Here is a 26,387-nt window from a genome sequence, read left to right as displayed (position 1 = left end):
TAAACTATTGACACACACACACACACACACACACACACACACACACACACACACACACACACACACACACACACACACACACACACACACACACACACACACACACACACACACACACACACACTTCCTTTAAATTACTACACATCTCTGCTTTTTCTTGCTCCCACGTCTTTCGGTCTCCTCTGGCAGATTAATTTAACGTTTAGCGTCGCTTCAGCAAAGCAGCCTGGTCCACTGAGCAGAATGAACAGCAGTTTGTTGCGTCTCTGGAGCTCAGCGAGGTAAAACACTGAGTGCGCTCAGATCACCGCTTTACACAACCGAGAGGACACACAGGTCGGCAATCTGATTGGCCATTGACGTTTCATAGCGTGATGTTCATTTCTTTCATAACTTTTCTGTTTGAGACAAATATGTTTTCAAAAGAAATATGGCATCAACCAGGTTATAAATAGAAGATCAGGTCATGTTGTTGAATCAGGAATAAAAAGAGAAAGTTGTGTTGAAGTTGAAAATATTATCAATAATCTGGTTGGATAAAATATATTTTATCCTCTTTATTCTCTTCCCTTTTCTTCTTCTTCTTCTTCTTCAAAGAACTTGTGGCCATAAAAACCATTCATGCTGGACACATAACAACATCTAATAACTAAGAGTGGTCCTGGACTCAAGGAGAATAAAAAGAATCCAGGATCAGTGTGAAGGTCTGGTCCACATGCCTCCCCTAAATACTAAAACCCTGAACCCTCAGGGACTAAACTGATGCCAACTGTTAAAAGTTCAAGAGTGAGAGACTGTACAGGTTTGAAATGGTGTAAATAATAATGATACAGCACTTTGCTGCAACATATCACGTTACCATGACAATGTCACAACATGTTTTGGATAATTGTGGGTTTGTACTTGATCATTTTATATCTCCCTGATTCAAACGTCTTCCAGACTTTTTCCTCACGAGATGACGTGGTTTGAAATAATCTATTTACTTGTTTTTGTCCAAACAGCTTAAAAAACAAAAATAAGTCTCTGATTTCATGTGTTTTTATGTTCCATCTTTAATCCTTAATGTTTCTGTATGAATTTAATATTCCAGGCTGAACTCATATGTTTGGTCCTATTTGTTTACAATTCATTTTTTAACATCTCTGGATTCCACTGCTAACCCTGACTTTTGAGTTATTTCTAGTTGTCAACTTCCGCTTCTTAAAAGTGAAGTCAAAGCTTCATGTCTTAAAGACTTTATCTCCCTCTTCTTCATAAAGTAACGGTGAAGCTGCAAATGCTGCTGTCTGCTGGTTCAGAGGCTCAAACAGGTGAAGCTTTTGTCTTTCTCACCTGTAGCTCAAAGTAACAAACCGATCTGATGATGCCCTTTATGTGAAGTCAGGTGACTCACTGATTGGACAGTTTCGGTGATGTCATCCTGCAGCATCGGCGCTTCTGGGGAAAGTCTAAAGTTTCTAAACAACTTCAAAAACTGCAGTTTTCTTTCTTCGGCTAAAAATACTTTGTCTGTATTCGATTCCACTGAGTGAAGATGGAAAACAATAAGCACAGCGACATAATCTGGTTTTCTCAGAAACCTTTTCCCTCAAACAAAATACAGCAGAGGTCATGCCTCCTGCTTTATTAAATCATGACTTATTGCTCACAGCTCCGGGAAATATTTCAAGTCAACATCTCAGCGGCAGAGAGCTGGAAACACTTGACTTCAGAGGATGAAGACGATAATAAAGAGGAGGATGATAAAAATATGGAAACCAGAAAAACAAACTGCTGCTGATGATGAAGATAGAAGACGGACTTACTTCTTCCTGGTGTCGTATCGGCTGCTGGTTCCCAGACTCTGAGAGGAGACACAGAGGAGGAAATCATCACTTTCTATGCAGGATCATGCAGAGCACTAGCACACATCACAGTAATCTGTTCCTCTGCTGTTTCACGCAGCAAAAACACTCTAATGTGGCTCCAAAAATACTCTTCTGTTATAAACACAATCAGTGTCTGAAGGCAGGAAGAGAACAAATCAGATATCAGAGATGCAGATGGGTGTTCATCCCTTCACACGGGAAAACACCGCTGACATCACCGGATCGTTTATAGATTTATCAAGTCGACAAAAACAAGCGGTTATAACAAAACTAAACAACAAGAAACATCTGCACCGCCCCCTTAGGCTCATCGACAATCAGCTCTGTGATCGGGGCATTTCTAGAACTCAGATCTGAGTTTAAAAACACCCACTTCCTGTTTATATTTTTTATTAGAGATACAAAGGTTACAGGCTACTAGGTTATTTTATTGTTGCACAACAAAATGCAGATTGAAGTCCCATTTTGCTACAGAAAACCCACAAACTATACTTCTGTTTCTCTTTCCAGACCTCAGGAGGTGTTTTGTCTTTTAATCTCGTTTTAGCTCTTTGCAGGCACCTCTTGTCACCAATATCACTGATGTTCAGTAGATTGAACCAGTAATGTTCTGATGGTTTTAATCATCTGCTGTAAAGCTATCATGTCCTGGACCCTGAACATCTCATGTTAGTTTACAGTCTCCTCATCGCTCCACACTCATCTCGTTTTCATCTCTTCACGCTTCATTTATGTCTTCATTCATTCACTCAGTCGGTTTCCTAAAACGTTTACACCTCAGAGAAATGCAAAAACTATATTATATAGTACACCTTCATTTTGATTAGAATATTTATTTGAATTTCAGTTTTTTATTGAATAAATTGAAACTCATTTATTGTGTCAAACAGAAGCTGATCTTTCAACCTGCAAACCGCTGTTTGTTCATTGTGTGAAACAAAGAGTAAACTTGGATTTATTTGTCATTTAACTTCAGTAATTCAGTAACTCCACTTCTGTAGTTATTTCAACCCAAACCACCATCATTATCTAAACCTAACTAAGTAGTTTTGTTGTTTAAACCTAATTAAGTCATTTCCTGTGAAGACAGAAGTTCATCTGATGCCAGTTGGTAATGTTTTCAGTCAGGATTTCTGTTGCTCATCTGTAAAAGTAAACTAGAACGTCTTAAGTTTCCTTCAGAAATACAGAGTTTATGATTTATGATCTTCTCCAGGATGGAGATGTGAGAGGACCATGTCAGGTTGTTTATGACGCTTATTTCTCCTCAGCTCCATGATGTAGACAGTCAAAAATTAACAATCAGCTCCTTGGTTTCACTGCTGTTGAGCAGTAGGTTGTTCTCAGATCGATTGTTGATTTCGTCTCTATGTGAAGTTTAATTGTTGTTTTTAATCTGACCGATTTCGTCTGCAAACTTCACAAAACAGTTCTCTTCATGTTTGAGGCAGCCATGTTTAATGAAAGCATTTATTTTGCTTATTTCACACGATGAAAACATATTTAAATAATAAAGATATAATAAGAAAGTATTCACATGGAAACGTCTTCAAGCAAACAGAGAGACAGAACAGAAACATCTTTAGAACATTAACAATATCTAAAATACTGGAAGCATGAAGAAGTGTTTTCCTCACGTCGAGACACTAAATATCAGAGGAGGTAAAGCAGCGCTGAATAAAACCTGCTGGGTGGAGATGAAGAGTGTGTGGGAGGATGATGATGAAGCTCTGTTAAAGAGCTGAAGGAACCACCGGTGTATTTGATGGGCGATTGGAGTGAAGGATTCTGGGTAAGAGTCCACAGAGGGACGGTGGGGCGAAAAATATTCTGTGACCTTGACAACTGAAGACTACGCCGTGAGGGAAGAATGATCTCTGCTGCATTTAGGCAATTCATTTAATAAATCTTTGGACTAAACTGTGTTTGAAAAACCTACTGAATGTCTGTTCAGATTTATAATCTTACTGATTCTTTGATCAGATAGTTATTATTTAAATTACAATTTTGTTGGTTTATATATATTTCTATTTAGGCAAAAATCTTTTCTAATTTCGATTTTTGTCTTTTAAGTTAACTTACCTTTTTTTTTTATTTAAACTTTGATTTATTTATTTGTCCATTTATTTTACCTTCTAATATAATTTCATTACTTTTCTCTATTTTTTTGTACTTCACTTTGCCTTATTTATTGATGTATTTTATTCCTTCCTTTTCTGATGGTGTTCTTTTAATTGTGTTAGTAATGTGTTTTTTTTTTCTTTTCACCACATTTTGTAAATATTCGATGATCACAAAGTTCTTGAACTCAATGAAAGACATTACTTTTCTCCAAACTGATTACAATTAGGAATTTGTCAATAACTTCAAAGACGATCAATATTAGAGTTTTCTGACGGCTCAATCAGCAGGACGACATCGTTTGTTTGCGTTTACCAAAATTGTTACAGATGTTCCTTTTTAACAAAGCTTCACATGAGCCACCAGCTCTATGGTTAAGATTAAGTTCATTTTAATTTAAGTTTAAACTAAAACGATTTTGTCAAGTTAAATTAATGATTGAGGTCATAATTAAAAGAAACCCTGTTGCTAGGAGACGGGATGTCAACAACAGTCAGATGTTTTGTCTCACTCTCAGACGTCGTAGTCGAGCGCTTTGTTCTCAAGAGACAAAAGTCATAATTTACATATTTACCACGTGGCACTAAAAGCAACGTGATGCATTTAAATGACTCATTCGAGAAGTTGAACATATTCGATTTAGGAGCTGGCCCCTAAATGAGACGATCACTCAACACCGCTGGGAGAAATCTTTTGACTGTCGGCCGCTGCCAGCGGAGCAGCTTCAGACCACAGCGGGTTCTTCAGCGTGGAACACAAACCCACTTAGAGAGCAGACACTTATGTGTTCAAAGCACCAAACTCCCACTGACAGAAGATGATCACTTACACACAAGCTTCTATTCAAAGGTGAACACGAGATCTCTGCTGCTGCTTCACAGAAAGATACATGTTAACCTGTAAAACTGAGGCACGTTTGGTGAATTAATAAAAAATGATATTCCAAATCAAAACAGGCCTTCTCAATTTTAAATAAATCAAAATTATTCCCAGAATTAAAATAAAATGTCATGTTCAGAAATATTAATTTTTGATCAATTTCCGCTTGTAATAATAACTTAAATACTTAAATGTTTTTAAGCAAACAACGTTTCTACCACTGTGAATGGGCCATGTTTTCTGGTTGTAAAATGAGTCTTAATTCGTGCAGAATGACTAGGAGTTATTTCTTGTTATTGGTTGATAGAATACAAGATAACGTCAAATCCGTCTCCTCCACTTTTTCCTCTGAATCAGTCGAAACACATTTAGATTTTCCTGATGGGACGTTTGTTTCTGTAAAACTTCAAAGAACCACCGGATGCTTCAAACGTGTCAAACACGTCACGTGGCTCAAACTCGATGACGTCCAGGTCCACCTCTCCCGTTGTTCTGATTGGACTCTCTGAGGTGATGATAGCCTTGATAGCGACAAAGTTTCATCCAACTCTAAAATCATCAAGGTATCAGATCTCGGAGCTTTTTAAATCTCAACTTTCTTAAAAAGTGATAGTAGTGAAGTAGTCAAAGGTGTTCTACAGTAAATACAGCAAAGAAATGTACTAATGCTAAAAGAGTCAATATCAGTTTAAGTGAACGTTATATGACTATTTTTACTTCGCTGTCAGACAGTAAAGCCCTGATCGCTGCTCTCTTCAAAGACACCAGACTCCATTCACAAAAACACAAATTTTACCCGTAAGAACACAGGAGCAGTTTAGAGGATTCTGAATTTATATTTTATTCTGTCAAAGACAGATGAATATCCCTTTAACACATAATATTACTTTGTGCATTGAGTTCATATATTCATGTTGTACATTTACTGACGCTTGAACTTGACACTGAATGCATCACAGAGAGAGGAAGCAGTCCAGAGATGTCATGTGAAAATGTTTTATCTTCAGTTTAAGTAATGTCGGTTTCATTTCTTTAATATAATACGGTTATATGTTTTAGTTTAAGGATAAAATTCAACATGATAAAATACAACTATAAGACGTTTAAAGGGGATTTTTTTTGAGTGAATCGTCATCAATTTACTGTTCTCTTATTCGTTCTTTAATGTTACTGAAGTCTTTGTATTTTTACCTTTATTTAAAACCGTTTGTGTATGAATTGTTCTGTATAAGAACAGTTTAATGTGTTTGTGTGTGTACATGTAGTAGATCATCAGGACATCACAGAAACTCGGAGCCTCTCGTCTTCGCTGATCTGACGATGAAACGACTCTTCATCCCGCCGCCGTCTCACTTCCTGTTTGATGGTATTTTTGTGAATGTCAAGACGCCGGCCCTTTAATGTCAGAGGACGTCCTCTCAGCCGCGAGACGACGGGGTGAAGGGTTCAATTAAGACTGACGGGTGATTGGCTACACACAGGTGTGTGTGTGTGTGTGTGTGTGTGTGTGTGTGTGTGTGTGTGTGTGTGTGTGTGTGTGTGTGTGTGTGTGTGTGTGTGTGTGTGTGTGTGTGTGTGGAGACATTGAGCGTGTTCTTTGCGCTCTGGTGACGGCTGGTAAATCTGAACGTGGACGATCTTCTTTAAGCTCCACATACTTCATGTATTTTACAACAGTAAACATCTGCCAGGATCAGATGAAGAGGTGGCCATCTTTAATGCAGCTCATTGAACAACAGACCTCTTAATATTAGACGACCTATCATGGGAACCGACATTATTATTTATGTCAACGTAAAGAAAAGAACCAAAAGTGCTGCATGAAAACAAAACAACTGACTTTAAAAACAAACATTTCCTGTAAAAAATCTCTCATCCAACTTATTTTGATCGGTTTGATGGCAAGAAGACGTCAGCAGGAAGAAACGTTCTGAGAAAATCATGAGAACGTCATGTGATCATCACCAGAAAACCATGAGAGTCTAATGAGAACAATTGTAGAACATCCCTAAAACATTGCCAGAACATCTGCAGATGACTATAGACCATCATGAGAATATCACAAACTCTTCATGTGATAATCACAGGAACACCATGAGAACCTCATGAGAACACAATCAGAACAACTGTAGAAAACCCAAAGGACATCACGAGAACATCACGAGAACATCTGTAGAACATCACGAGGATATCGCCATTACATTATGAGAACATTGCCAGAACATCGGTAGATGACTGTAGAACATCATGAGAACATCACAAACTCATCATGTGATAATCACAAGAACACCAAGAGAACATCTGAAGAACATCCTGAAAACATTACTAGAACCTCATGAGAACACAATCAGAACAACTGTAGAACATCCTGAGAACATTCCTAGAACAGCTGTAGAACATGACGAGAACATGACGAGAAGACAGTCTGGAGTCATTGGGTTTTTTTTTTTTTGGTTTTTTTTCAGCCATCGGCTCATTCAACCAAAGAGCAGGACGGAGCGCTTCAGACGCTCATTTGTGCCCACTGCCATCAGACTGTACAACAACAGCGGAGACCACAGTCTGTCATCATGCTGACCAGCCCCCCCCATGTGGATATACTGTACATTTTTATTTTTATTTAATTTTTATTGTATAATATGTTTTATTTATTATCTGCAGTGCAGCAGAGTCCTGGTTTGTTTATGCAGACCTCCTTTATCATGGGGACACACGCTCTGAGGAGGAGGGGGGAGGGTGGAGGAGGAGAGGAGGGAGGAGGTGAGGAGCAACAGGGCAGTGTGTTTTATTTTAGGGGGATTATTCTTAATTAGATGGCAGGCTGGATTTATGGAGCTCATATTTCACGTTGTGGTGATTCATGGAGGTTCTGGAGCAGCTTAATGGAGGTTCAGAGGGACTCTGTGAACCGACTCACAGCCGCGTATCCCTCCGCCATCCGGTCAAGAGTCAGTTTACATTCATGTCCCGTGAAATCGACACATTATTAGCATAAAAGAGAACGGACGGACGGACACCCTGAGCACATAATCTCCAGCCACGACTGTCAACGTGAAACCAGACCAGGAGGAAACCGCTTCCTGATTTCATCTCAAACATGTCGGAGTAAAATACACAGAAATAAAATCATACAGAACTATTTTTTCTCCAAGTTGGGACTGATCACCAAGACATAAAAAAACAGGATGAAGGAGTTTAGGAGGTGGAGGAGAGGAGAGAGGACAGGAAAGGAGAGAGGAGAGAAGGAGGGAGGACAGAGGGAGAGAGAGAGAGGAGGAGAGGCTCAGTCAAAATGATCAAACTGTCACAGTTTTTTCTCAACTCCTCCTTTAAAGATTTAAAGAGAAAACAAAAAAAGGAAAACATCTGTTACATAGAAGAATTATTCATTTAGTTAAACCTCAGTGTCACAGGATGATAGAAGGGAGTGACTCCTCAAGAGGAGAGGAGGAGAGGAGCTCGCCCCCTGCTGGTGCTGAAGAGACAAACAGCTGAAACATCAATAATTAACAAAACACACACACACACACACACACACACACACACACACACACACACACACACACACACACACACACACACACACACACACACACACACACACACACACACACACACACACAGCTCAGAGATCAGACTGCTCTTTCACTAAACTACATAATTATGATGTAGGTCTGCAAATGAAACTACAACGAAGAAGGACTACAAACATGACCCCATGAAATCTGTTTAGTAGTTTAATAATCTATCAAAGGCCTAACTTGTTTTGTTTTAACTGATGCTTCTTGTTATTGAGAATTTGTGTAATTTACTCGCATTTTATTTAGTATTCTTGTTTTGTCTTTTTATGGTTATATGTTCAAAGTAAATAACTTAGCTTGTTTTTTGTTTTTTTACTGATGCTAATGGTTCTCACTGCCTCTTCATATTCATCAACATTAATCCCTTTACTTTATGACTAAATGAAAATAATTATTAAATCGGCACATAATTTGTTTTCATGGACGGCCGAATGAAGCGTCACTTTAAATGTTGCAAGGAATTGTGGGTCGTAATTATCTCTTTTCCTTCGGTAAAGGATGGTCAAGTGTTTCCTATGCTAAAGGAGCTAGGAAAGGAAGCATTGAAGCACCTTTCCTCAGCATTTAGTCACATTACAGCGTCATCAGACGATCAAAAACACAGAAACAATGTTTACCGCCGGCTGTTGTTCTGTTTGTTCGTGACACCTCGTATTTATTTATTTATTGTGTAAATCATAAGAGTCACTCTTTTAGATCATAAAACACAAACAGACATCTGTCTCCAGATGTGACCCAGAGAGTCTCATCTCTGTGATGAAGAGACGTCGTCTTCAGGCTCAAAAACAAAAGAGGACTGTCGCTCGTTTTTTATTTATTTTTTTACGAGGAGGATTTTTCCACCCTCGTCCTCGGCGACGGGACGACGGCGGCGGGATGTTTCTGTGTCGGCGCCATCCCCCGGCTGCCTGCGTTACCTGGAAATCTATTATTTACTGAGACAACGGAGCAGAATGTCAGCGGGCCGAGAGGACGACAGCTGCACCTCTGTTCTCATACGATACGACTACAGGTGGAGCTGAGAGGACAAACACTCCATCTGCTCCTCCTTTCATAAAGTGTCCTCAAACTCATCACACACTGAAGTATTTAGCTCAATTATTTAAATTAAAAACAAGAAGAAAAGTTAAATTTTTGTTTCCCTCCAAGGTGAAAAACTGTCTTTGTCTTACCTTTTAGTTCAGCATGAATAAGGTCAGTTTGATGTATTCATTAAACTAAATGGATTATTATTAACAAGCAAATAATAATAATAATAATAATAATCAAGCCTTTATTAGTCCCACAATGGGGAAATTATTTCTCTGCATTTAACCCATCCCGGAGGAGCAGTGGGCTGCAATGAAGCGCCCGGGGAGCAACTTGGGGTTAGGTGTCTTGCTCAAGGACACCTCGGCATGTTGCTGGTAGAGGGGTTTGAACCACCAACCTTGTGGTTACGGGACAAGCGCTCTACCTCATGTGCCACAGCCGCCAAATCAGAGGTTTCAAGGTAAATGATATAATAGTCATAGAAATATTATAATAAGAACGACATTACAGACTGACATAAAAATCCTCATGCAATGGTTTGTATGATATCTTATGGATAGTTATTCCTCATTTTTTAGTGCGTTTCCCTACAAAAGGTCCAGCGACACGTGACAAATTCTGCTCACTACATGAATAAAGTCAAAATAAACTTCCTTCCTCAAAATAAACTACTTAGTTAAGTTTAGGAAAAGATGGTGAAATACTGAAGTTCTTTCTGTCTTTCTCCTTAAAATGAAGATGTATTTATACTATAGTTATTGCAGTACTTTTCACTGCTGATATCTGCTAACATTTGCTTGAGGCTTTGTTCATGTAAAGAGGATCTAATTAATGAAACATCTTAAAACAGATGGACAGTGGGTTAAGTGTCTCTCAGTGGATTCTCTGGTTGATGAAGAGGATAAAGAGTCGTGTTCTGGTCTGTAATCAGATCACAGTTACAGTTACTGTTCTTTAAATTCACTGAACAGACAAGGAGAGACCGTGTGATCTCAGATATCTGTTGGTCCGCTCCACTTCCAGGAGGGAACGTGGGAAATGACTGCAGATTACAGAGCGAGCGTTCAGTAATGATGTGTTTCGCCAACATCCTCAGCGTGAGTCACATGATTCACACAGAGAGAGAGAGAGAGAGAGAGAGAGAGAGACACAGACAGAGAGAGAGAGACAGACAGAGAGAGAGAGACAGAGAGAGAGTAATCAATCAGCCTCTGCAGAGACACCAGTAAAAACTGAACGGCTGCTTTTCTCCCCACAGACAGTTTACTGCAGCATCATTTTATAAAAGCCTCCGACAATAAACCCCCATCAGGTTCAGAGAATAAACTCTGCAGCAGAGAAAGGAATTAAACTGCTGGATGGAGGAAAAAGTGAAGGTGGTGTCTAAATTAAAAAGGTTTATCTCTACTTGGACCTTCAGTTTAGCAGAGAAGAGAAATGGAAAACAAAACCTGTGATGAACTGAAGTTTAAGTGTAATTTCTGACCCGTTTCTGCAGCCTGGTCTCCTAGAAATAACGTTGACATACAACCACACTAAATTCATTTATTTTTACAAGGGAGTTTAATTATCTGATGGATTACATTTCATGTTTGATGGATCACAAATACGTTAAATCAAAGTCTGTATAGGAAAGAGGTCTGGGTGGATGAAGGACTTTCAACCAGGAGATAATGGTTTGTGTCTTAACGTTTAAAGCGCCGTTAATATATTGTCACACTGATAAACATGGATGTAGAAATGTTGATATAAAACATATTTATGGTTTAGAAATGTTCACATCCGTGTTTTGAAGAAATATATGTCGTTATTTTTTTTTAAAGGCGACGGCGTCAGTTACTGACCAAAGCTAAAAAAACATCATAATTCTTGTTCATTTATACACTTGATCATATTATTATGAATCTATAATTATGATTTCTAACAAAATTAGGAGCTAAATAGGCTGAGAAGAGGACCAACAACTCTTTCAGTGTTCAGGCATGAAAACCTTCAACATCCTGATGAACATTATAGAAATAGTGACAGAAATGAGTCACATGAATAAATCACTCAGTCACATCCTACATCAGCCCACTCAGTCTCACATCACATCACAGAGTGAGACTGACTAACAGATCTGATGTTTGACCCTCAGGAACCAGACGTTTACATCCACATGTTGACGGTGATGCCTCATCTGGACTCTAGATGGAGACGTTTCTAAAAGACCCAAACCAACAACGATAAAAGCTCCTTTACTCCAGATGTGGTCACTGAAAAAAATCACTTTTCTCCTTCTTCGTTCCATCATGAAATCCATCTTAATGTACAGCAACCAAGAAGCTGCAACCAAAGCTTCATGTGTTAAAGCTGCATTCTCTCTACTGTCCATCAGGGGGCGACTCCTCTGGTTGTATAGAAGTCTATGAGAAAATGACTCTACTTCTCTCTTGATTTATTCCCTCAGTAAACATTGTAAACATGAGTTTATGGTCTCAATCTATAGTTTCAAGTCTTATTCAATACAGCATGATGTTCATTTAGTAAATTATGGTCCATTAAGGTCCATTATGGTTGCAAAAAAACCAACATGGCGACGATGGTAATCCAAGATGGCGACGGCCAAAACGGCAAACTCGAGGCTTGAAAACATCAAACCACAAACGTCCATTTATTCTAAAGTCTCTGACTGCTACTGTTTTCCCATTTGAATTTCATATTCTGATAATTCCAGATAATTGCTTTTGAATAAATTCTTTCAATCAAGCAATAATGAATAAATCGTCTCAGCTAACTGAACAACGATCACAAACTAACTAAATACTCGTATCTATATTTGAGAGTTGTTATTTGGACATATTGGCCATGATTTGTTATGTTTTTAAGGATCCGTTCAATCTGTTAAAGTATAACAACAGAGCTTTCTACTCGATGAACTATGAAATGAAAACACTGTTTCTAAAAGGACCTTATCAATTTATCACAATCATAATCTAATCAATAAGCTGCTGTATCTGATTGCAGGTCTCTTCCTCTCTGTGGTTGTCAGAACTGATCTACAGACGCTAAACATTTAAGATGAGGAACAGAAGCTGAGAACAGCTTTGATGGTAAAACTTAATTCTATCTGTTAGATTACAAAGATGTTTTATGTAATAAAGTGATAACTATAATGAAAAAGTCAAAGGTTGTCAACTTCTTCAACATGATTGTGATCTTCGTCCTTCAGTTCAGCTCAGAGACGACAGTTACTTTTTCCATCTTTACAGCCTAAAGTTGTGAATTTGGTGTCAGCTTCTAATCTGAGCTGAGTTATTCGTCCATCTGGAGAGCAGCCTGTGAGTCGGCCTGTGACTCACTGCAAACATGAGAGAGTAACTGGAGAGGTTCAATGGGTCCTCGGCTACAACGGGGCCCACAACAGTAAAACTCAACCCAATGATCGTACAGAGAGTTTAAAAAGAAGCTCAATAACAAACATTCTGAAACACGAGCCAGAATATAAAAGACAACCATGAATCATAAAACAGCAGGGTTGTTCTGAACCATTTCCAAATTTCACATTAATTCTCAAATAAAGCAGATCATCTCTGCGCATAACAAACAAATAAACAAACCAATCATTAATTATTCTAATTAAAGCTGATTAAAAACATTTGATATTGTTTTTATATCAAATGTTTTTTGATAGATCCTGCCTCCTCATCGGGAGGCAACCTGAAAAGCTTTAAAGTTGCATTCTCTCTACTGTTCATCACGGGGCGACTCCTCTGCTTGTAAAAAAGCAAACAAACAATATGGTGAGGGCCAAAAAACAAAATGGCAGCGACCAACACCATGATGGTTATGGACAAAAACCATGATGGTGATGGCCTCAAAACAAAGATGGCAACTGACCAGAAACAAGATGGCAACTGAAAAACCAAGATGGTGATGGCCAAAAACCAAGATGGCCACAGACCAAAAAAAATATGGCGATGGGCAAAAACCAAGATGGCAACGGACAAAAAAACAAGATGGCAATGGACAAAAAGCAAGATGGCAACAAACAAAACCAAGATGGCAACGGACAAAAACCAGGATGGCTACAAACAAAAACCAAGATGGCTACAGACAAAAAGCAAGATGGCAACAGACAAAAACCAAGATGGCGATGGACCAAAATCAAGATGGCAACTGAAAAAAAACCAAGATGGTGATGGCCCCAAAACAAAGATAGCTACTGACCAAAAACAAGATGGCAACAGACAAAACCAATATGACAACGACAAAAAACAAGAAGGCCAAAACAAAACAAAAAACAAATACTTTAACAGCACCAAAAAAAACTTGGAGAGGGCCAAAACCATGATGGCGGTGGCTTGAAACCAAGCGGACGATGCCCAAAATGCTGAACTTGAGGCATCAAAAAAGTCATCCACAAACCAACGGATAACTAAGTTGACTTCTTATAAACAGTCTTTGCTTCTGACCCCTGAAAGTTTTTTAGGGTTTTTTATATTATTTAACACTCATGCAACAAAGATGGCAGAGCGTCCTGAGTCCTCTCATGTTCTTGTTTAGTTCAGTCTTCTATCAAACACACTGAATACCACCTGCTTTATACAACCAATAAAAATAAAAGCTAAGAATAAACAATAAAGAGGCTTCCTTTTCTCTCGTGGTGAGATAATAAACGTAGAGAAGAACTCACATGGACGTTGTGGATCTTCTTCCTGCCCCTCTCCAGTCGACTCAGCAGTCTCAGGTGAGGTGTCTCTCCGACCGCCGGCTGCAGGAGCCGGTCGTCAACCGAAACTGTCTTCCTCAGGGCGCCTCGTTCGCCGGCCCACGACGCCCGCCCCCTTCGGCGAGGGGGAGGCTCCTCGCTCCGCCTCCTCCGGCTGTCGTGTTCCCCCCCGACACCGGAGAACGATCAGGTGACCAGAAGTCCCGTTGCAAAAAACCTGGACGAGAGAAACCAGAGACACCCTGCTGTTACTGAACACCACACAGACACACAAACACACACACCTGTACAGGTACAAAAGTACAGAAAACAAAGTCACTAAACATTAAGAATAAGTTCTGTTTGACACAATCATTTTTTGTATGTAAATATTATTAATCTTTTACGTATTATTTTATAAACATTTACTGTATCACAATAACTACTGACATTTATAATAATATGGTGTTACCATATCATTTGTGTTTTTATACAAAGTGCTCTTTAAATCTTAACAAATACAAATATTTGAATGTTGCAAAATTCATTTATTCATTAAACTACATCATCAGTTACAGACATTTTGCTTTTTTTCCTTGAGGACCTTCTTTGAATAATAAATAATAAATGAAAAGGCCAAAGTCTGCTCTCAGAATAAATATAAAGATGAAAAGATGAAAGCAGCGGGTCAGATAGACAGACTACTGAAGGGATTTCTGTCATAACACAGAACCTCCATCTTCTTCTGCTGGTTTCATGTTTCCATTCACTGATAGTGTGTGTGAGTGTGTGAGTGTGTGTGTGTGTGTGTGTGTGTGTGTGTGTGTGTGTGTGTGTGTGTGTGTGTGTGTGTGTGTGTGTGTGTGTGTGTGTGTGTGTGTGTTAGATCAGGTGTCAGTCCAGCTGACCTGCAGCATTAAAACTTCAGCAGGAGGTTCGGCTCCCTGGAGGTGTTTATTCTGCAGCTACTCTGAGCTTTTATTTTGAAGGAACTGACTCATTACAAAACTTGGAATAATAACACAAAGTCAGTGCTTTTATTTGTATTTAAACCTCTATTCATTGAGAATAAAACAATGTTACACAGTGTTTGAAAAGGTGAGCTCAACATACACGTGAATCCAAAGCTTCATGTGTTAAAGCTGCATTCTCTCTACTGTCCATCAGGGGGCGACTCCTCTGGTTGTATAGAAGTCTATGAGAAAATGACTCTACTTCTCTCTTGATTTATTCCCTCAGTAAACATTGTAAACATGAGTTTATGGTCTCAATCTCTAGTTTCAAGTCTTCTTCAATACAGCATGATGTTCATTTAGTAAATTATGTTCCATTTAAAGTCAAATAGACCATGGGTGTGGGGTATGCTTTAGGGCGGGGCTACACACGGATTGACAGGTCAACACCAGAGACGTATACGGCGTCTCTACGTCACTCCTCCTCAGTCCTAATATGGTCACTTCCTGTTCACTGGTTGCGAAAAAAGCCGGTAAGTGCCAAATTGTTGAACTCAAGGCTTCATAACGTCCACAAGTCTGATGTGTTTTGATCTGATGACATCATGCATACTGTGAAAGTGTGATTGGTCGGGGACCAACGTGTAATGTAACACAGTGACAGACGGAAATATAATGGGAGATCATCACAGATTAAACTAAAGAAACATTCAAACAGCTACAGAACAGACAAATAATTTTGAATATGACACGACAGGTCTCATTAATGTCCTCTCTGGATATGACCTTGTGTAGTGTCACTTCCTGTCATCATAAGAGGAACTATGACCCCGTCTCTCTCTGAAGGTGGGGATACTTCATTTTGCCTCATGTGAGGACTTTGTGTCTCTGAACGTCCTCACATCATGTCTGACCTGACTTTGACTGACAATCTGCAAAAACCATGAAATCATGAAATGATTGACGTTCAGCTGTCAGACTGACAGGAGGGAGACAAGGACGAGAGAGAGAGAGACAGACAGACCGCTGGTCTCACAACCAGAGAGAGAGAGAGAGAGAGAGAGACAGACAGACAGACAGACAGACAGACAGACAGACAGACAGACAGACAGACAGACAGACAGACAGACCGCTGGTCTCACAACCAGAGAGAGAGAGAGAGAGAGAGAGAGAGAGAGAGACAGACAGACCGCTGGTCTCACAACCAGAGAGAGAGAGAGAGAGAGAGAGACAGACAGACCGCTGGTCTCACAACCATAGAGAGAGAGAGAGAGAGAGAGAGAGAGAGACAGACAGAGAGCTGGTCTCACAACCAGAGAGAGAGAGAGAGAGAGAGACAGACAGACAGACAGCTGGTCTCACAACCAGAGAGAGACAGACAGAGACCGCTGGTCTCACAACCGGAGAGAGAGAGAGAGAGAGAGAGAGAGAGAGAGAGAGAGAGAGAGAGATCTGATCGGACCATCTCTCTCTCTGGTTGTGAGACCAGCAGTCTGTCTGATCTCCTCCCCTCTCGTCCTTCTCCCCCTGCTGTCAGTCTGACAGGTGAAGGTCAGTCATGTTCTCGTCTTTATCAGATTGTCAGGACTAACTTTCTTATTATTATTATATTATTATTATTATTAAAATTATTAATATAAATCAGATGGAGTTACATCTCCCTCTGGTGGACAGAAGTAAACAAACATCCAGACTGACTATGATGAAATAAAGAAGATGTCTGACTCCAACATCATCAAACAAACTATAGATGAGACCAAGAACACTGATGGAAGCTGATTCAAGAAAAGCTCCAACTCTTCCAAAATGTCTGACTCCATGAATGAACATAGAAATACATTAAGAGGACTGGACGTCCTGTAAAGTCAAAGTAGACGAGCTTCAGATCCATTTCACAGCTTATTGTCGGCATCAGTGTATTTCATTTTGACAGATTAAAATCTGGTTTGACAAACACACTCACAGCAGACGCTCCCTCTTTGCTTTAGACAACATGTGGACTCAGAAGATGAGGTCAAAGGTCGCAGTGTGACGCAGCTCAGAGATCTGAAAGCTCTGAGGTCGTATTTCTGTCACGGGAAGTTGAGCTGACAGTATGTTTGGTATTCGGGATGTTTAAATCATCTGCAGGCAGCCGAACCCAAGGAAAGCTGCATTATCTTTATTTTTTAAATAACAGTAAAACAAACGTGTGTGAGCTTCAACTCTCAATCAGCTGGAAGTCTATTAAAAACAGGGACGACTAACTGCACGGAGAGAATAAAACTGTTGAGAAGACAAACTGTAAGAGAGCACAGATTCCTCAGAGAGGCTTTAAAACACCACGAGGAGAAAAATAACAAATAATGCAGATGACAAGAGGAAGAAACCAGAGAGACAAATCAAACAGTAGATGGATCTTCTCTCCACGTGATTTACTGACAGACGGGAAGCTGGGAAAATCCTAAATTCACATCGAACAGACTCTCCACATTCCGCAGGAGGATTTTCAGAAAAGAGCACAAAGTCACACTGAAAACCTGTAATCTGGTATGAAATGAATGAAATAACCCCGAGGACTCCATGGGAGATGACGGTCAAGGTGTTGAATATGATGAAATTAAAAGACAGTCTGTGTTAGAGAAATATCTTTTTGTTTTGATTACAAATCATTTTCTAAGCAAACGTTTTATTCAGGGCTAGATTTTAAATGAGACATGTAGAATAAAATGTTTTTGATGAAATATCACAATTAAAGCTTCGATTTGGCTGCTTTTTCGTCAGCGTTCGTCAAACATGTTCAAGGACTGTCCGACAGATGACATTCTGAGGATAATTATATTTTTAAGCTTCTGGCTGTGATAAACGGGCGTTTTCTGGGGTTCAGGGGGTTAAAAGAACAGGAGAGAAGGGAAATACATATTTATGATCCATAGAATGATGATTATTCTGGCTTTTTTCCACTAAATTACAGGATTTTTCTACCTCTTCAGGAATCAAAAGTTATTTAAATTCACTCAGTGATCATAAACGACCACAGCTCATGGACACATATGGTCTGTGACGAGTCGCCCCAAATGGACACGGATCTGTTTTAACGAGGACGAGAGGTTTCTGATCTAAAGACGAGGAGCCTGACTGTGATCAGATCAACAGGAAGCTCATTAACATTCTCCAGAAGGGTGGAGCTAAAGGACAGGAAGCAGAAACCCCAGGACAGAATAAACAAGCCACCGGTCAGAGAGGACGAGGACACGTCCACCAGTGATACTAGTACTCCTATAGATTCTCTTTTTGGTTCTTATTCATTATTTTGTGAGGAAAAATACAAATAATTAACACGGTTTTTTTCATGTTTTTCCTTTGAGCATTCCTCAAATAATCCAATGTACTTTTCACGGTGCAGATGGCAAATAAATCTCTTGAATCTTAAAGTCAAGAAAATCTGATAGAGGAGTAGAACACCAGCAGGTTACAGGTGATTCTACATATGGACCCAGAGAGACAAACACTGAACATGTGACCTAAAGGAAAACACAAAGAGGACTCTTTAATGAGTCATATTAAACTGGTCCAGTATTGATGGAGAATGCTGCAGAAACTCCTCTTCGTCATTAAACATCCTCTTAAAGAGCTGCTTGTTGCCACTAATGTTTCTTCACGAAGGTCATGGCTTTCTGTTTTCCTACTCTGATGTGGTTGTTGAACTGCACAGTGTGTTTCTGATATTCCATCCACCCCATGATAAACATCAGGTGATGTGTTGTGTGGAGCTGGTTTGTCATTGGTCCTTTGTTTCTGTTCTTACCTGCAGAGTTCCAGTGGAGTCCTCCAGGACTGGCAGCGAGCCGCCGCCGCCGCTTCCTGACGCTGACACCACCGCCGGCGGCGAGGGAGGAGGTGGAGGCTCCTGCTTCGGCGGGGGTGGAGGAGAGGATGGGGAGGAGCGACGTGGCCAGAAACGGCATCTCCTTCTCCAGAGCGGGGGTGAGGAAGGTGGAGTCGCTCTCTGACGACCTGCAGAGATCAAAGAGCAGAGAACAGTTATCAGTTTTAAAACACGTAACAGTCGACCAGGTGAGTTCATCACAGGAGAGGAACTGGTGAGAACAAAAGACGAGAATATAAATATAACTTTTAGATCCCTGATCAGGTTTTCTTTTTTTGCCTCTGATGATCACATGGTAATTTATGGAGATTAAGATTAACAACCAGTATCTCACAGAAGTAGACTCTGCTCCTATAACTTTGACCTCAGAGACATTAAAGTGCTCATCAGCTGATGAAGACCATGTGACACGATGAAAAGCTGCTGGATGGATATTAAACGGACCGCGTCAGCTTCTATGTTCTGAGCTGATTAATTCAGTAGTGAACCCGACACTGAGCATCAACAGTCCAACAGGAAGTGAACACGTTAACGTCCAGTTGTCCTGATACCTCTCCTTTGAGACCACGTAGCTGCAGCTCCTCCATGACCCCCTGACCCTCCTCTTCCTCCTCAAGACCAAGTCCAGCAGCTGAGTCCAAGTCCACATCTGAGACCGACCTGCTTCACTTCTTCAGGTTTTCATCCTGACGTGTCTTCGCAGCAAATTAGTTTATGGTTTACTTTTTAAAAGTAGGAATAAAAGGTTTAGAGGGTCCGAACAGGAAACAGAATCACACAGGACTGAAGAGGAGGTCCACTGATGAAGGACGAGGTCTGCTCAGGTGTTCAGAGACCAACAGGGGTGTTACCTAACCTCACTGTGTGTGTGTGTGTGTGTGTGTGTATGTGTATGTGTATGTGTGTGTGTGTGTGTGTGTGTGTGTGTGTGTGTGTGTGTGTGTGTGTGTGTGTGTGTGTGTGCGTGTGTGTGGGTGGGTATCAACAGTCAAGTGCTTCAGATATCTCAGTTAATCGGTCTGGAGGCCTTTGTGTCAAATGAAAGGAAACCCTCAGCTGATCCTTTGAGCGGTAGACTAGTGTTGGGTTTACTTTTTATGTGTACACTGTTGTCATTTTAGTTTGATCTGCTGGTTGATGCAGAGCCTTCGTGAGGGGAAACACGTCTTCTAAACTTCCCTTTTCCCTTTTAAGAGTCCAGATAGATCCAGTAAACCTCTTCTTAAAGAGTCCTCTCTCTCATAATGACCACACTTCCTTTGTACTAGCAGGACGTTTCCCCTGCAGCTCTTGGCTTATCTCTCTCTACATAACTTCCATCACCATGGAGCCAGACAAATACTTTATGAGCTACAACAACCCAGGAACAATGTTTCTACTGGCAGGAGGAGGAGGAGGAGGAGGAGGAGGAGGAGGAGGAGGAGGAGGAGGGGATTCCTTTATGTTAGGGAGCTGCTGCAGCCGAGTCTCTCTACTTAAACACCATCTAAAAGGAGACATCAGAACTTTTAACTTCTGATGTCGTTCCAGTCTGCAAAAAACATTCAAACAAGCGTTCTACTGTGTCTTAAACAACACAAAATACATTGAGCAGCTGTTTCAGGAAAAAGAGTATTTTAAGAGAAATGAAACTATATGTTCATGATGTGTTTTTAAAGGTTGAGGTCTTCTGGAGGAACTGATGAGATTGGAGGCGAGATTTACTGTTCGATTACCACAGCAGACAGATTAGGATTCATAAACACGCTTTGCCAAATATTGATTGTCTCTTCAAGAGACTCTGTTTTATTCTTAACACAACTACTTCTACATGTGATAAATATTGTGTAAAACACCATGAATGGAGTCTATCAAGCAGGAAACATATCATGATTTGGCTTTTACTTTAGAATTTGATCAATTTAACAAAATGTCTGCAAATACATGTATTATTAACATTTATTTAACACTGTTATTGTCTGCATTGACTGTGTTTGCATAAAAATACATTATTTTTAATTTAAAAATGTACCAACTAAATGTCTACAGGTAATCATAAAGATTTCACATTAAAAGACTTAACTTATGAATAAAAAAGTAGTAGTTTTGGTAAACACTACATTACAGCCTATTGCAAACTAACTAAACTACTAAACTGTGTAAGTTTAGTAGCTGCCTGTCTGCAGACATTTTTTGTTAATCGGCCTTGTGAGCACAGATTTTTGTCCATGCAGATGTTCTCAAAATTGCATAAATCATCTTGATTAATCAGTCTTTTATCATGATAAAAGTCTCTCATAATCACTAGAAAATAATCTGCAGTAAAGCTAAATATTGTCCGAACTTCATTAAACAAGCAGAAACACCTCTGAACCGACCTGAGTGGTGTGTCCGTCTCTCCTAGATCGCTGCAGGAGGAGCGACGGCAGTTGGAGGCCGGTGACGAAGAGGAGGAGGACGGCTGGGAATGTGAGGAGTGGTTGGATGCATGTGAGGAGGAGGACGAGGAGGAGGAGGTGCGGGTGGAGTCCGGGGCCCTGGGCAGTAGCAGCGAGGACGGCATGCATAGCCATGTCTCCAGGTTAGAGAACTTGGAGTAGCTCAGCATCTCCAGAACACTGCAGCAGGAGAGACACAAAAATCAACTGACTTTATTTTAAATAGCACTTTTTAAAACAATTACAAACAGAAATGAGAAAAGGTAAAGTGGAAATAAAAGAGATAATATATTTAAAACAGGCTCTTTCTAAAGATGTGCACTCATTTTGCATTTTATGGGAGGCTGTTTCAGGGTGGAGGAGCAATAAATAGTTTAAGTTCCATCACTTTCAGTTTTCGGCCTTGACCTTTAAGTCCTGAGGCTCCTCTCAAAGGTCAGAGGTCGTTAAAACTCCTTGACTGAGAACAACCAGCAGAATCTGCATCTCCACTTAGCTTTACAAAGCTTCATAGTGAGTTTCAGCTCATTGTTAACTTGCTTTGGTTCTCACTGCTCTCATAGCGTTGTTTTCAGAGTAAAAGCTGTAAAAAGCCACGGTTCACTACCTGCTCAGTAGCAAACAGAACAGAGACTAATTTATAGTCAGTTGAACAAAGTGGAGCATTTATCAGCTAAAGAGACAGATATTTCTCTCAGGATTTGGAGGTGGAGACCAAAAACAGAGAATACTTGACGTACATTCATTAGGTAACACAAAAACAAAAAGACTCCTAATGAATCATCACGGTGCTCTGTAACTGATTGATGTGGAAATATGCTAAATTTGCTAACAAGTTCAATGCATCAATTTAAAAAGCAATAAACTTTAAAAAGAAATGTAGTAATCTCTTCTGAAATAATCAAAACTGTATTATAAGTGGTAGAAAATACTGCCAACGTAGAATCCAGTTGCTTATGAAAAGAAGCTGATTAAATAAAAAATGAATTGTCAAGGTCTTTAAAGTAACAGGGGGCCTGACATATGACAAAAAATATAAATACAAAAAAAAACGCTAGAAAAAAGCAGCTAAGCTACACAATATATTATATAATATTTCATACCATATGTATTTTCTTTTTGTATTCGTTATAGTATTGTGATTTTTAAAAAATATTATATAGGTGGAGGCTTCAAATAAGCCTAGTGGGCTTTCTGCCTCTTCCCGCACTGTAATATCATTTATCAATGTTATTTGTTATGTTTCAATTGTGCAAATAAACTAAACTAAACTAAACTAAACTAAACTAAACTAAACAAGCCATAAAAAGCTGATATTTGAAAACTATTTTTACATTTTGTATTCAGTTTTTGGCTTCTGCCAACAGAGACCAGGAGGAAATTCGGCACACTTGGTTAACTTAAATCAACTCAAAGTCAAGTTACCTCTCCTCTCCCACTCCTGGGATGTCATCCTTCTCGTCTTCGCTTTGGAAGACGCAGGAAGTCCTGGAGTCTCGCGATGAAAGCAAAACAAAGGAGTTATCAGAGTCCACGGACATCTTCAGCCATATCTGTGAGAGATCAGAGAATAACGGGCTGAACACAAATGTTCTGGATTTAACAGCTACAGGTGGAAACACAAAACATGAGGAAGGCGGCAAATAATGTAATTTAGCTGAATTAATTAATTATCGAGCTGTTCAGTAAGGACTTCTGCAGCTTTAGGAGGAGTCCAGATGAAATGTCTTACACGTTTGCAGTTAGCATGTAGCGAATCTCACTGATAGTTAGCCAGTAGCTTACTTGTGTTAACAATGGGTTAGTTAACTTATTACTAGCTGGAAACACTCGCCTGTTAGGTAGCTAGCTAACTATCAGTTGATTGTTAGGACGTAACCTCAGTTTGTTAAATATTATAGACGGTAACATTAACTTGTTAGTTGTTGGTTAGTTAGTTAGCTAAATAGCTTAGCTTGACAGAATCATTAGCTTATCAATTTGTTCCTAGTTAGCTGGTAGGATTAGCTTGTTTATTATATATGATTAGCTTAAAAGCTAGTTATTAGCTAGCTAGAAATATATCTTTTTTGTAAGTTGATTAGCTTGTAGGTGACATTAGCTTGTTTGTTAGATAGTTGCTAGCTAACAAGACTCTTTAGCTCTTTTGTCAGTTGGTTTGCAAATTAAGATAGTTAACTTCTTAGTTACCGGTAGTTAGTTATTTGGTGAGCTTGTACAATTGGTAGTAAGTAGTTGATTTACTAGTTTATAACATTGTTAAGTGTTTAGGTAGCTGGTAGTTGGTTAGCTCAGTCCAGGTCATAGAATTAGCTAGTTGGTTAGCATAATGGCGACATTAGCTTGTTAGTTGGTTAGCTCAGTCCAGGTCATATAATTAGCTAGTTGGTTAGCATAATGGTGACATTAGCTTGTTAGTTGGTTAGCTCAGTCCAGGTCATATAATTAGCTAGTTGGTTAGCATAATGGCGACATTAGCTTGTTAGTTGGTTAGCTCAGTCCAGGTAATATAATTAGCTAGTTGGTTAGCATAATGGCGACATTAGCTTGTTAGTTGGTTAGCTCAGTCCAGGTCATATAATTAGCTAGTTGGTTAGCATAATGGCGACATTAGCTTGTTAGTTGGTTAGCTCAGTCCAGGTAATATAATTAGCTAGTTGGTTAGCATAATGGTGACATTAGCTTGTTAGTTGGTTAGCTCAGTCCCGGTGATAGAATTAGCTAGGTGGTTAGCATAATGGTGACATTAGCTTGTTTGTTAGTTTGTACCTGCCTAGTAGGATTACCTTGTTGGGTAACTTGCAAGTAACATTGGCTTAAAAGTTAGTTATTAGCTAGCTAGAAATATATCTTTTTTGTAAGTTGATTAGCTTGTAGGTGACATTAGCTTGTTTGTTAGATAGTTGCTAGCTAACAAGACTCTTTAGCTCTTTTGTCAGTTGGTTTGCAAATTAAGATAGTTAACTTCTTAGTTAGTTATTTGGTGAGCTTGTACAATTGGTAGTAAGTAGTTGATTTACTAGTTTATAACATTGTTAAGTGTTTAGGTAGCTGGTAACATTAGCTTGTTAGTTGGTTAGCTCAGTCCAGGTCATGTAATTAGCTAGTTGGTTAGCATAATGGCGACATTAGCTTGTTAGTTGGTTAGCTCAGTCCAGGTAATATAATTAGCTAGTTGGTTAGCATAATGGTGACATTAGCTTGTTAGTTGGTTAGCTCAGTCCAGGTCATATAATTAGCTAGTTGGTTAGCATAATGGCGACATTAGCTTGTTAGTTGGTTAGCTCAGTCCAGGTCATATTTAGCTAGTTGGTTAGCATAATGGCGACATTAGCTTGTCTGTTAGTTGGTTTCTACTTAGCTGGTAAGATTAGCTTAGTTGTCAGTTGGTAAGGTAAATTTGTCATGATCTTGTTGGTTTAGTTAGTCTGGTTAGATAACCGTTAAATTACTACAAGTCACTTAAACTGCATTTAAACTGTGTGTGAGGTGTTTTTTAACTTTTGACTAACATTGGCTTGTTGGTTAATTAACTGGTAAAAATGAGCTTGTCAGTAGTTGGTAACTTGTTGGTTAATTAACTGGTAAAAATGAGCTTGTCGGTAGTTGGTAACTTGTTGGTTAATTAACTGGTAAAAATGAGCTTGTCGGTAGTTGGTAACTTGTTGGTTAATTAACTGGTAAAAATGAGCTTGTCGGTAGTTGGTAACTTGCTCCTAACATTGTTAGTTGGTCAGCAAACTTAGCTGGCAACGTCAACTACCGTTACGTAAAAGTAACGTCAACTACCGTTACGTAAAAGTAACGTCAACTGGCGTTACGTAAAAGTGACGTCATTCAGAACGGCTGTCTAACTGAGTGTGAGGCGTTCAGGGATGATAGTATCTTTTGGCTTTTAAATAAGACTTGCTTGTGTTTTAGTCGGGAAAGTAGCTGTTTAAATAGCTTGTTTGTTGGTATTGTTTGCTCCTGACATTGTTAACGTTAGTTGGTTGACAAAGTGTTGCCGTTGTCTTAGTTAAAGTAACGTTACTCCTGCTGCAGGCATTTAACTGGACCGGCTGTTTGACTGCGCGTGAGGCGTTCAGGGACCATAATGACCGAGATTTAAATCGTTTATTTGTAATTTGAAGGAACTACTAATTGACTGAACTAATGAACCAAAGCGTCAGAGCAGTCAGAGGAGAGGAGGTGTAAATGTGCCACCACACGTGTCTAATGTTTTGGCTGGTCAGTCATTAAAAGTGGAAACACCAGTAACACCAGTAAAACCAGTAACAAGCAGTTTACCGTCTCTGAGTCCTTCTTCTTCTGCAGAAATAAAGTCGCTTCTTCTTCTTCTTTTTCTTCTTCTTCTTCGTCTTGTTCTCGCAGAGCAGAAACATCTGCTCACGCTGGGCTCCAGCCTGGTAACGTGTCTTTGTCCTGCCCGACGTAAAACATCCCAAAATACAGCGAGGCAGTCCGGATCGGGCTCACGTTTCACTGCGGTGGACTCACCGCACGGACGCCCAGTCCCACATCTGGGAGCGGCCGAGCCTCAATACTGTTCCCACTCCCACTCAGCACCAGTCAATTAACTGGGACAGGCACTGGGGAAGGTCCACAACCAGAGCACTGCCAGTCCCCCAGTATGAACCAAATGTACTAGAGGAGGGGGAACACTGGGGAAACACAGGGGGAAGAAAGATTTATATCTCAAGCTTTCACTGGGGGTTAACTTAAAGGAAGTGAAATGACAGGACAGGAAGGGAAAGTGGAAGAAAAGTGGAAGAAAGGAAAGAAGGTGAAGGAAAGAAAGTTAAATGGAATGAAAGGAAAGGAAACAAAAGGAAATTAAGGAAAGGAAAGGAAAGGAAATTCAATGGAATGAAAGGGAAAGTAAAAGGAAAAAGAAAGGAAATGAAGGAAATTAAGGGAAAGTTGAAGGAAAGGAAAGAAAAGGTGAAGGAAAATAAGTTAAATAGCATGAAAG

General features: G+C 39.7%; 2 protein-coding genes across 2 annotated transcripts in view; both read right to left on the bottom strand.

The window, feature by feature from the left end:
• ankfn1 (ankyrin repeat and fibronectin type III domain containing 1) overlaps nucleotides 1-14,236 on the bottom strand; it is a 62,507-nt gene extending 48,271 nt beyond the window's left edge. The window contains exons 1-2 of the mRNA XM_054599502.1: nucleotides 14,160-14,236; nucleotides 1,809-1,846 (exon numbers count right to left, since the gene is read on the bottom strand). The gene's annotated coding sequence lies outside the window, so the exon portion shown is untranslated. The remainder of the gene's footprint in view (nucleotides 1-1,808; nucleotides 1,847-14,159) is intronic.
• LOC129091501 (uncharacterized protein DDB_G0271670-like) lies at nucleotides 14,126-25,740 on the bottom strand. Its single transcript, XM_054599157.1, has 5 exons — nucleotides 25,703-25,740; nucleotides 22,838-22,965; nucleotides 21,353-21,592; nucleotides 18,915-19,123; nucleotides 14,126-14,412 (listed from the first exon to the last, which is right to left on the bottom strand). The coding sequence occupies exons 2-5, from the start codon at nucleotides 22,951-22,953 to the stop codon at nucleotides 14,273-14,275; spliced, it is 705 nt and encodes a 234-aa protein (XP_054455132.1). The 5' UTR covers nucleotides 22,954-22,965; nucleotides 25,703-25,740; the 3' UTR covers nucleotides 14,126-14,272.
• Between the last annotated feature and the right edge of the window lie 647 nt (nucleotides 25,741-26,387).

This window comes from Anoplopoma fimbria, chromosome 5 (assembly GCF_027596085.1).
Source record: "Anoplopoma fimbria isolate UVic2021 breed Golden Eagle Sablefish chromosome 5, Afim_UVic_2022, whole genome shotgun sequence".
Classification (NCBI taxonomy): Eukaryota; Metazoa; Chordata; class Actinopteri; order Perciformes; family Anoplopomatidae; genus Anoplopoma; species Anoplopoma fimbria.
The sequence above is the reverse complement of the archived record's forward strand: the minus strand, read 5'-3'. Positions and strand labels throughout refer to the sequence as shown.

Excerpts from the sequence above, each read along its gene's own strand:
- LOC129091501 (XM_054599157.1), bottom strand. The coding sequence starts at position 22,953 with ATGTCCGTGGACTCTGATAACTCCTTTGTTTTGCTTTCATCGCGAGAC. Across the intron at positions 21,593-22,837 it reads CCAGGAGTGGGAGAGGAGAG|TGTTCTGGAGATGCTGAGCT; the intron begins GTAACTTGACTT and ends CTCCTGCTGCAG. Across the intron at positions 19,124-21,352 it reads GAGACGGACACACCACTCAG|GTCGTCAGAGAGCGACTCCA; the intron begins GTCGGTTCAGAG and ends TGATCTCTGCAG.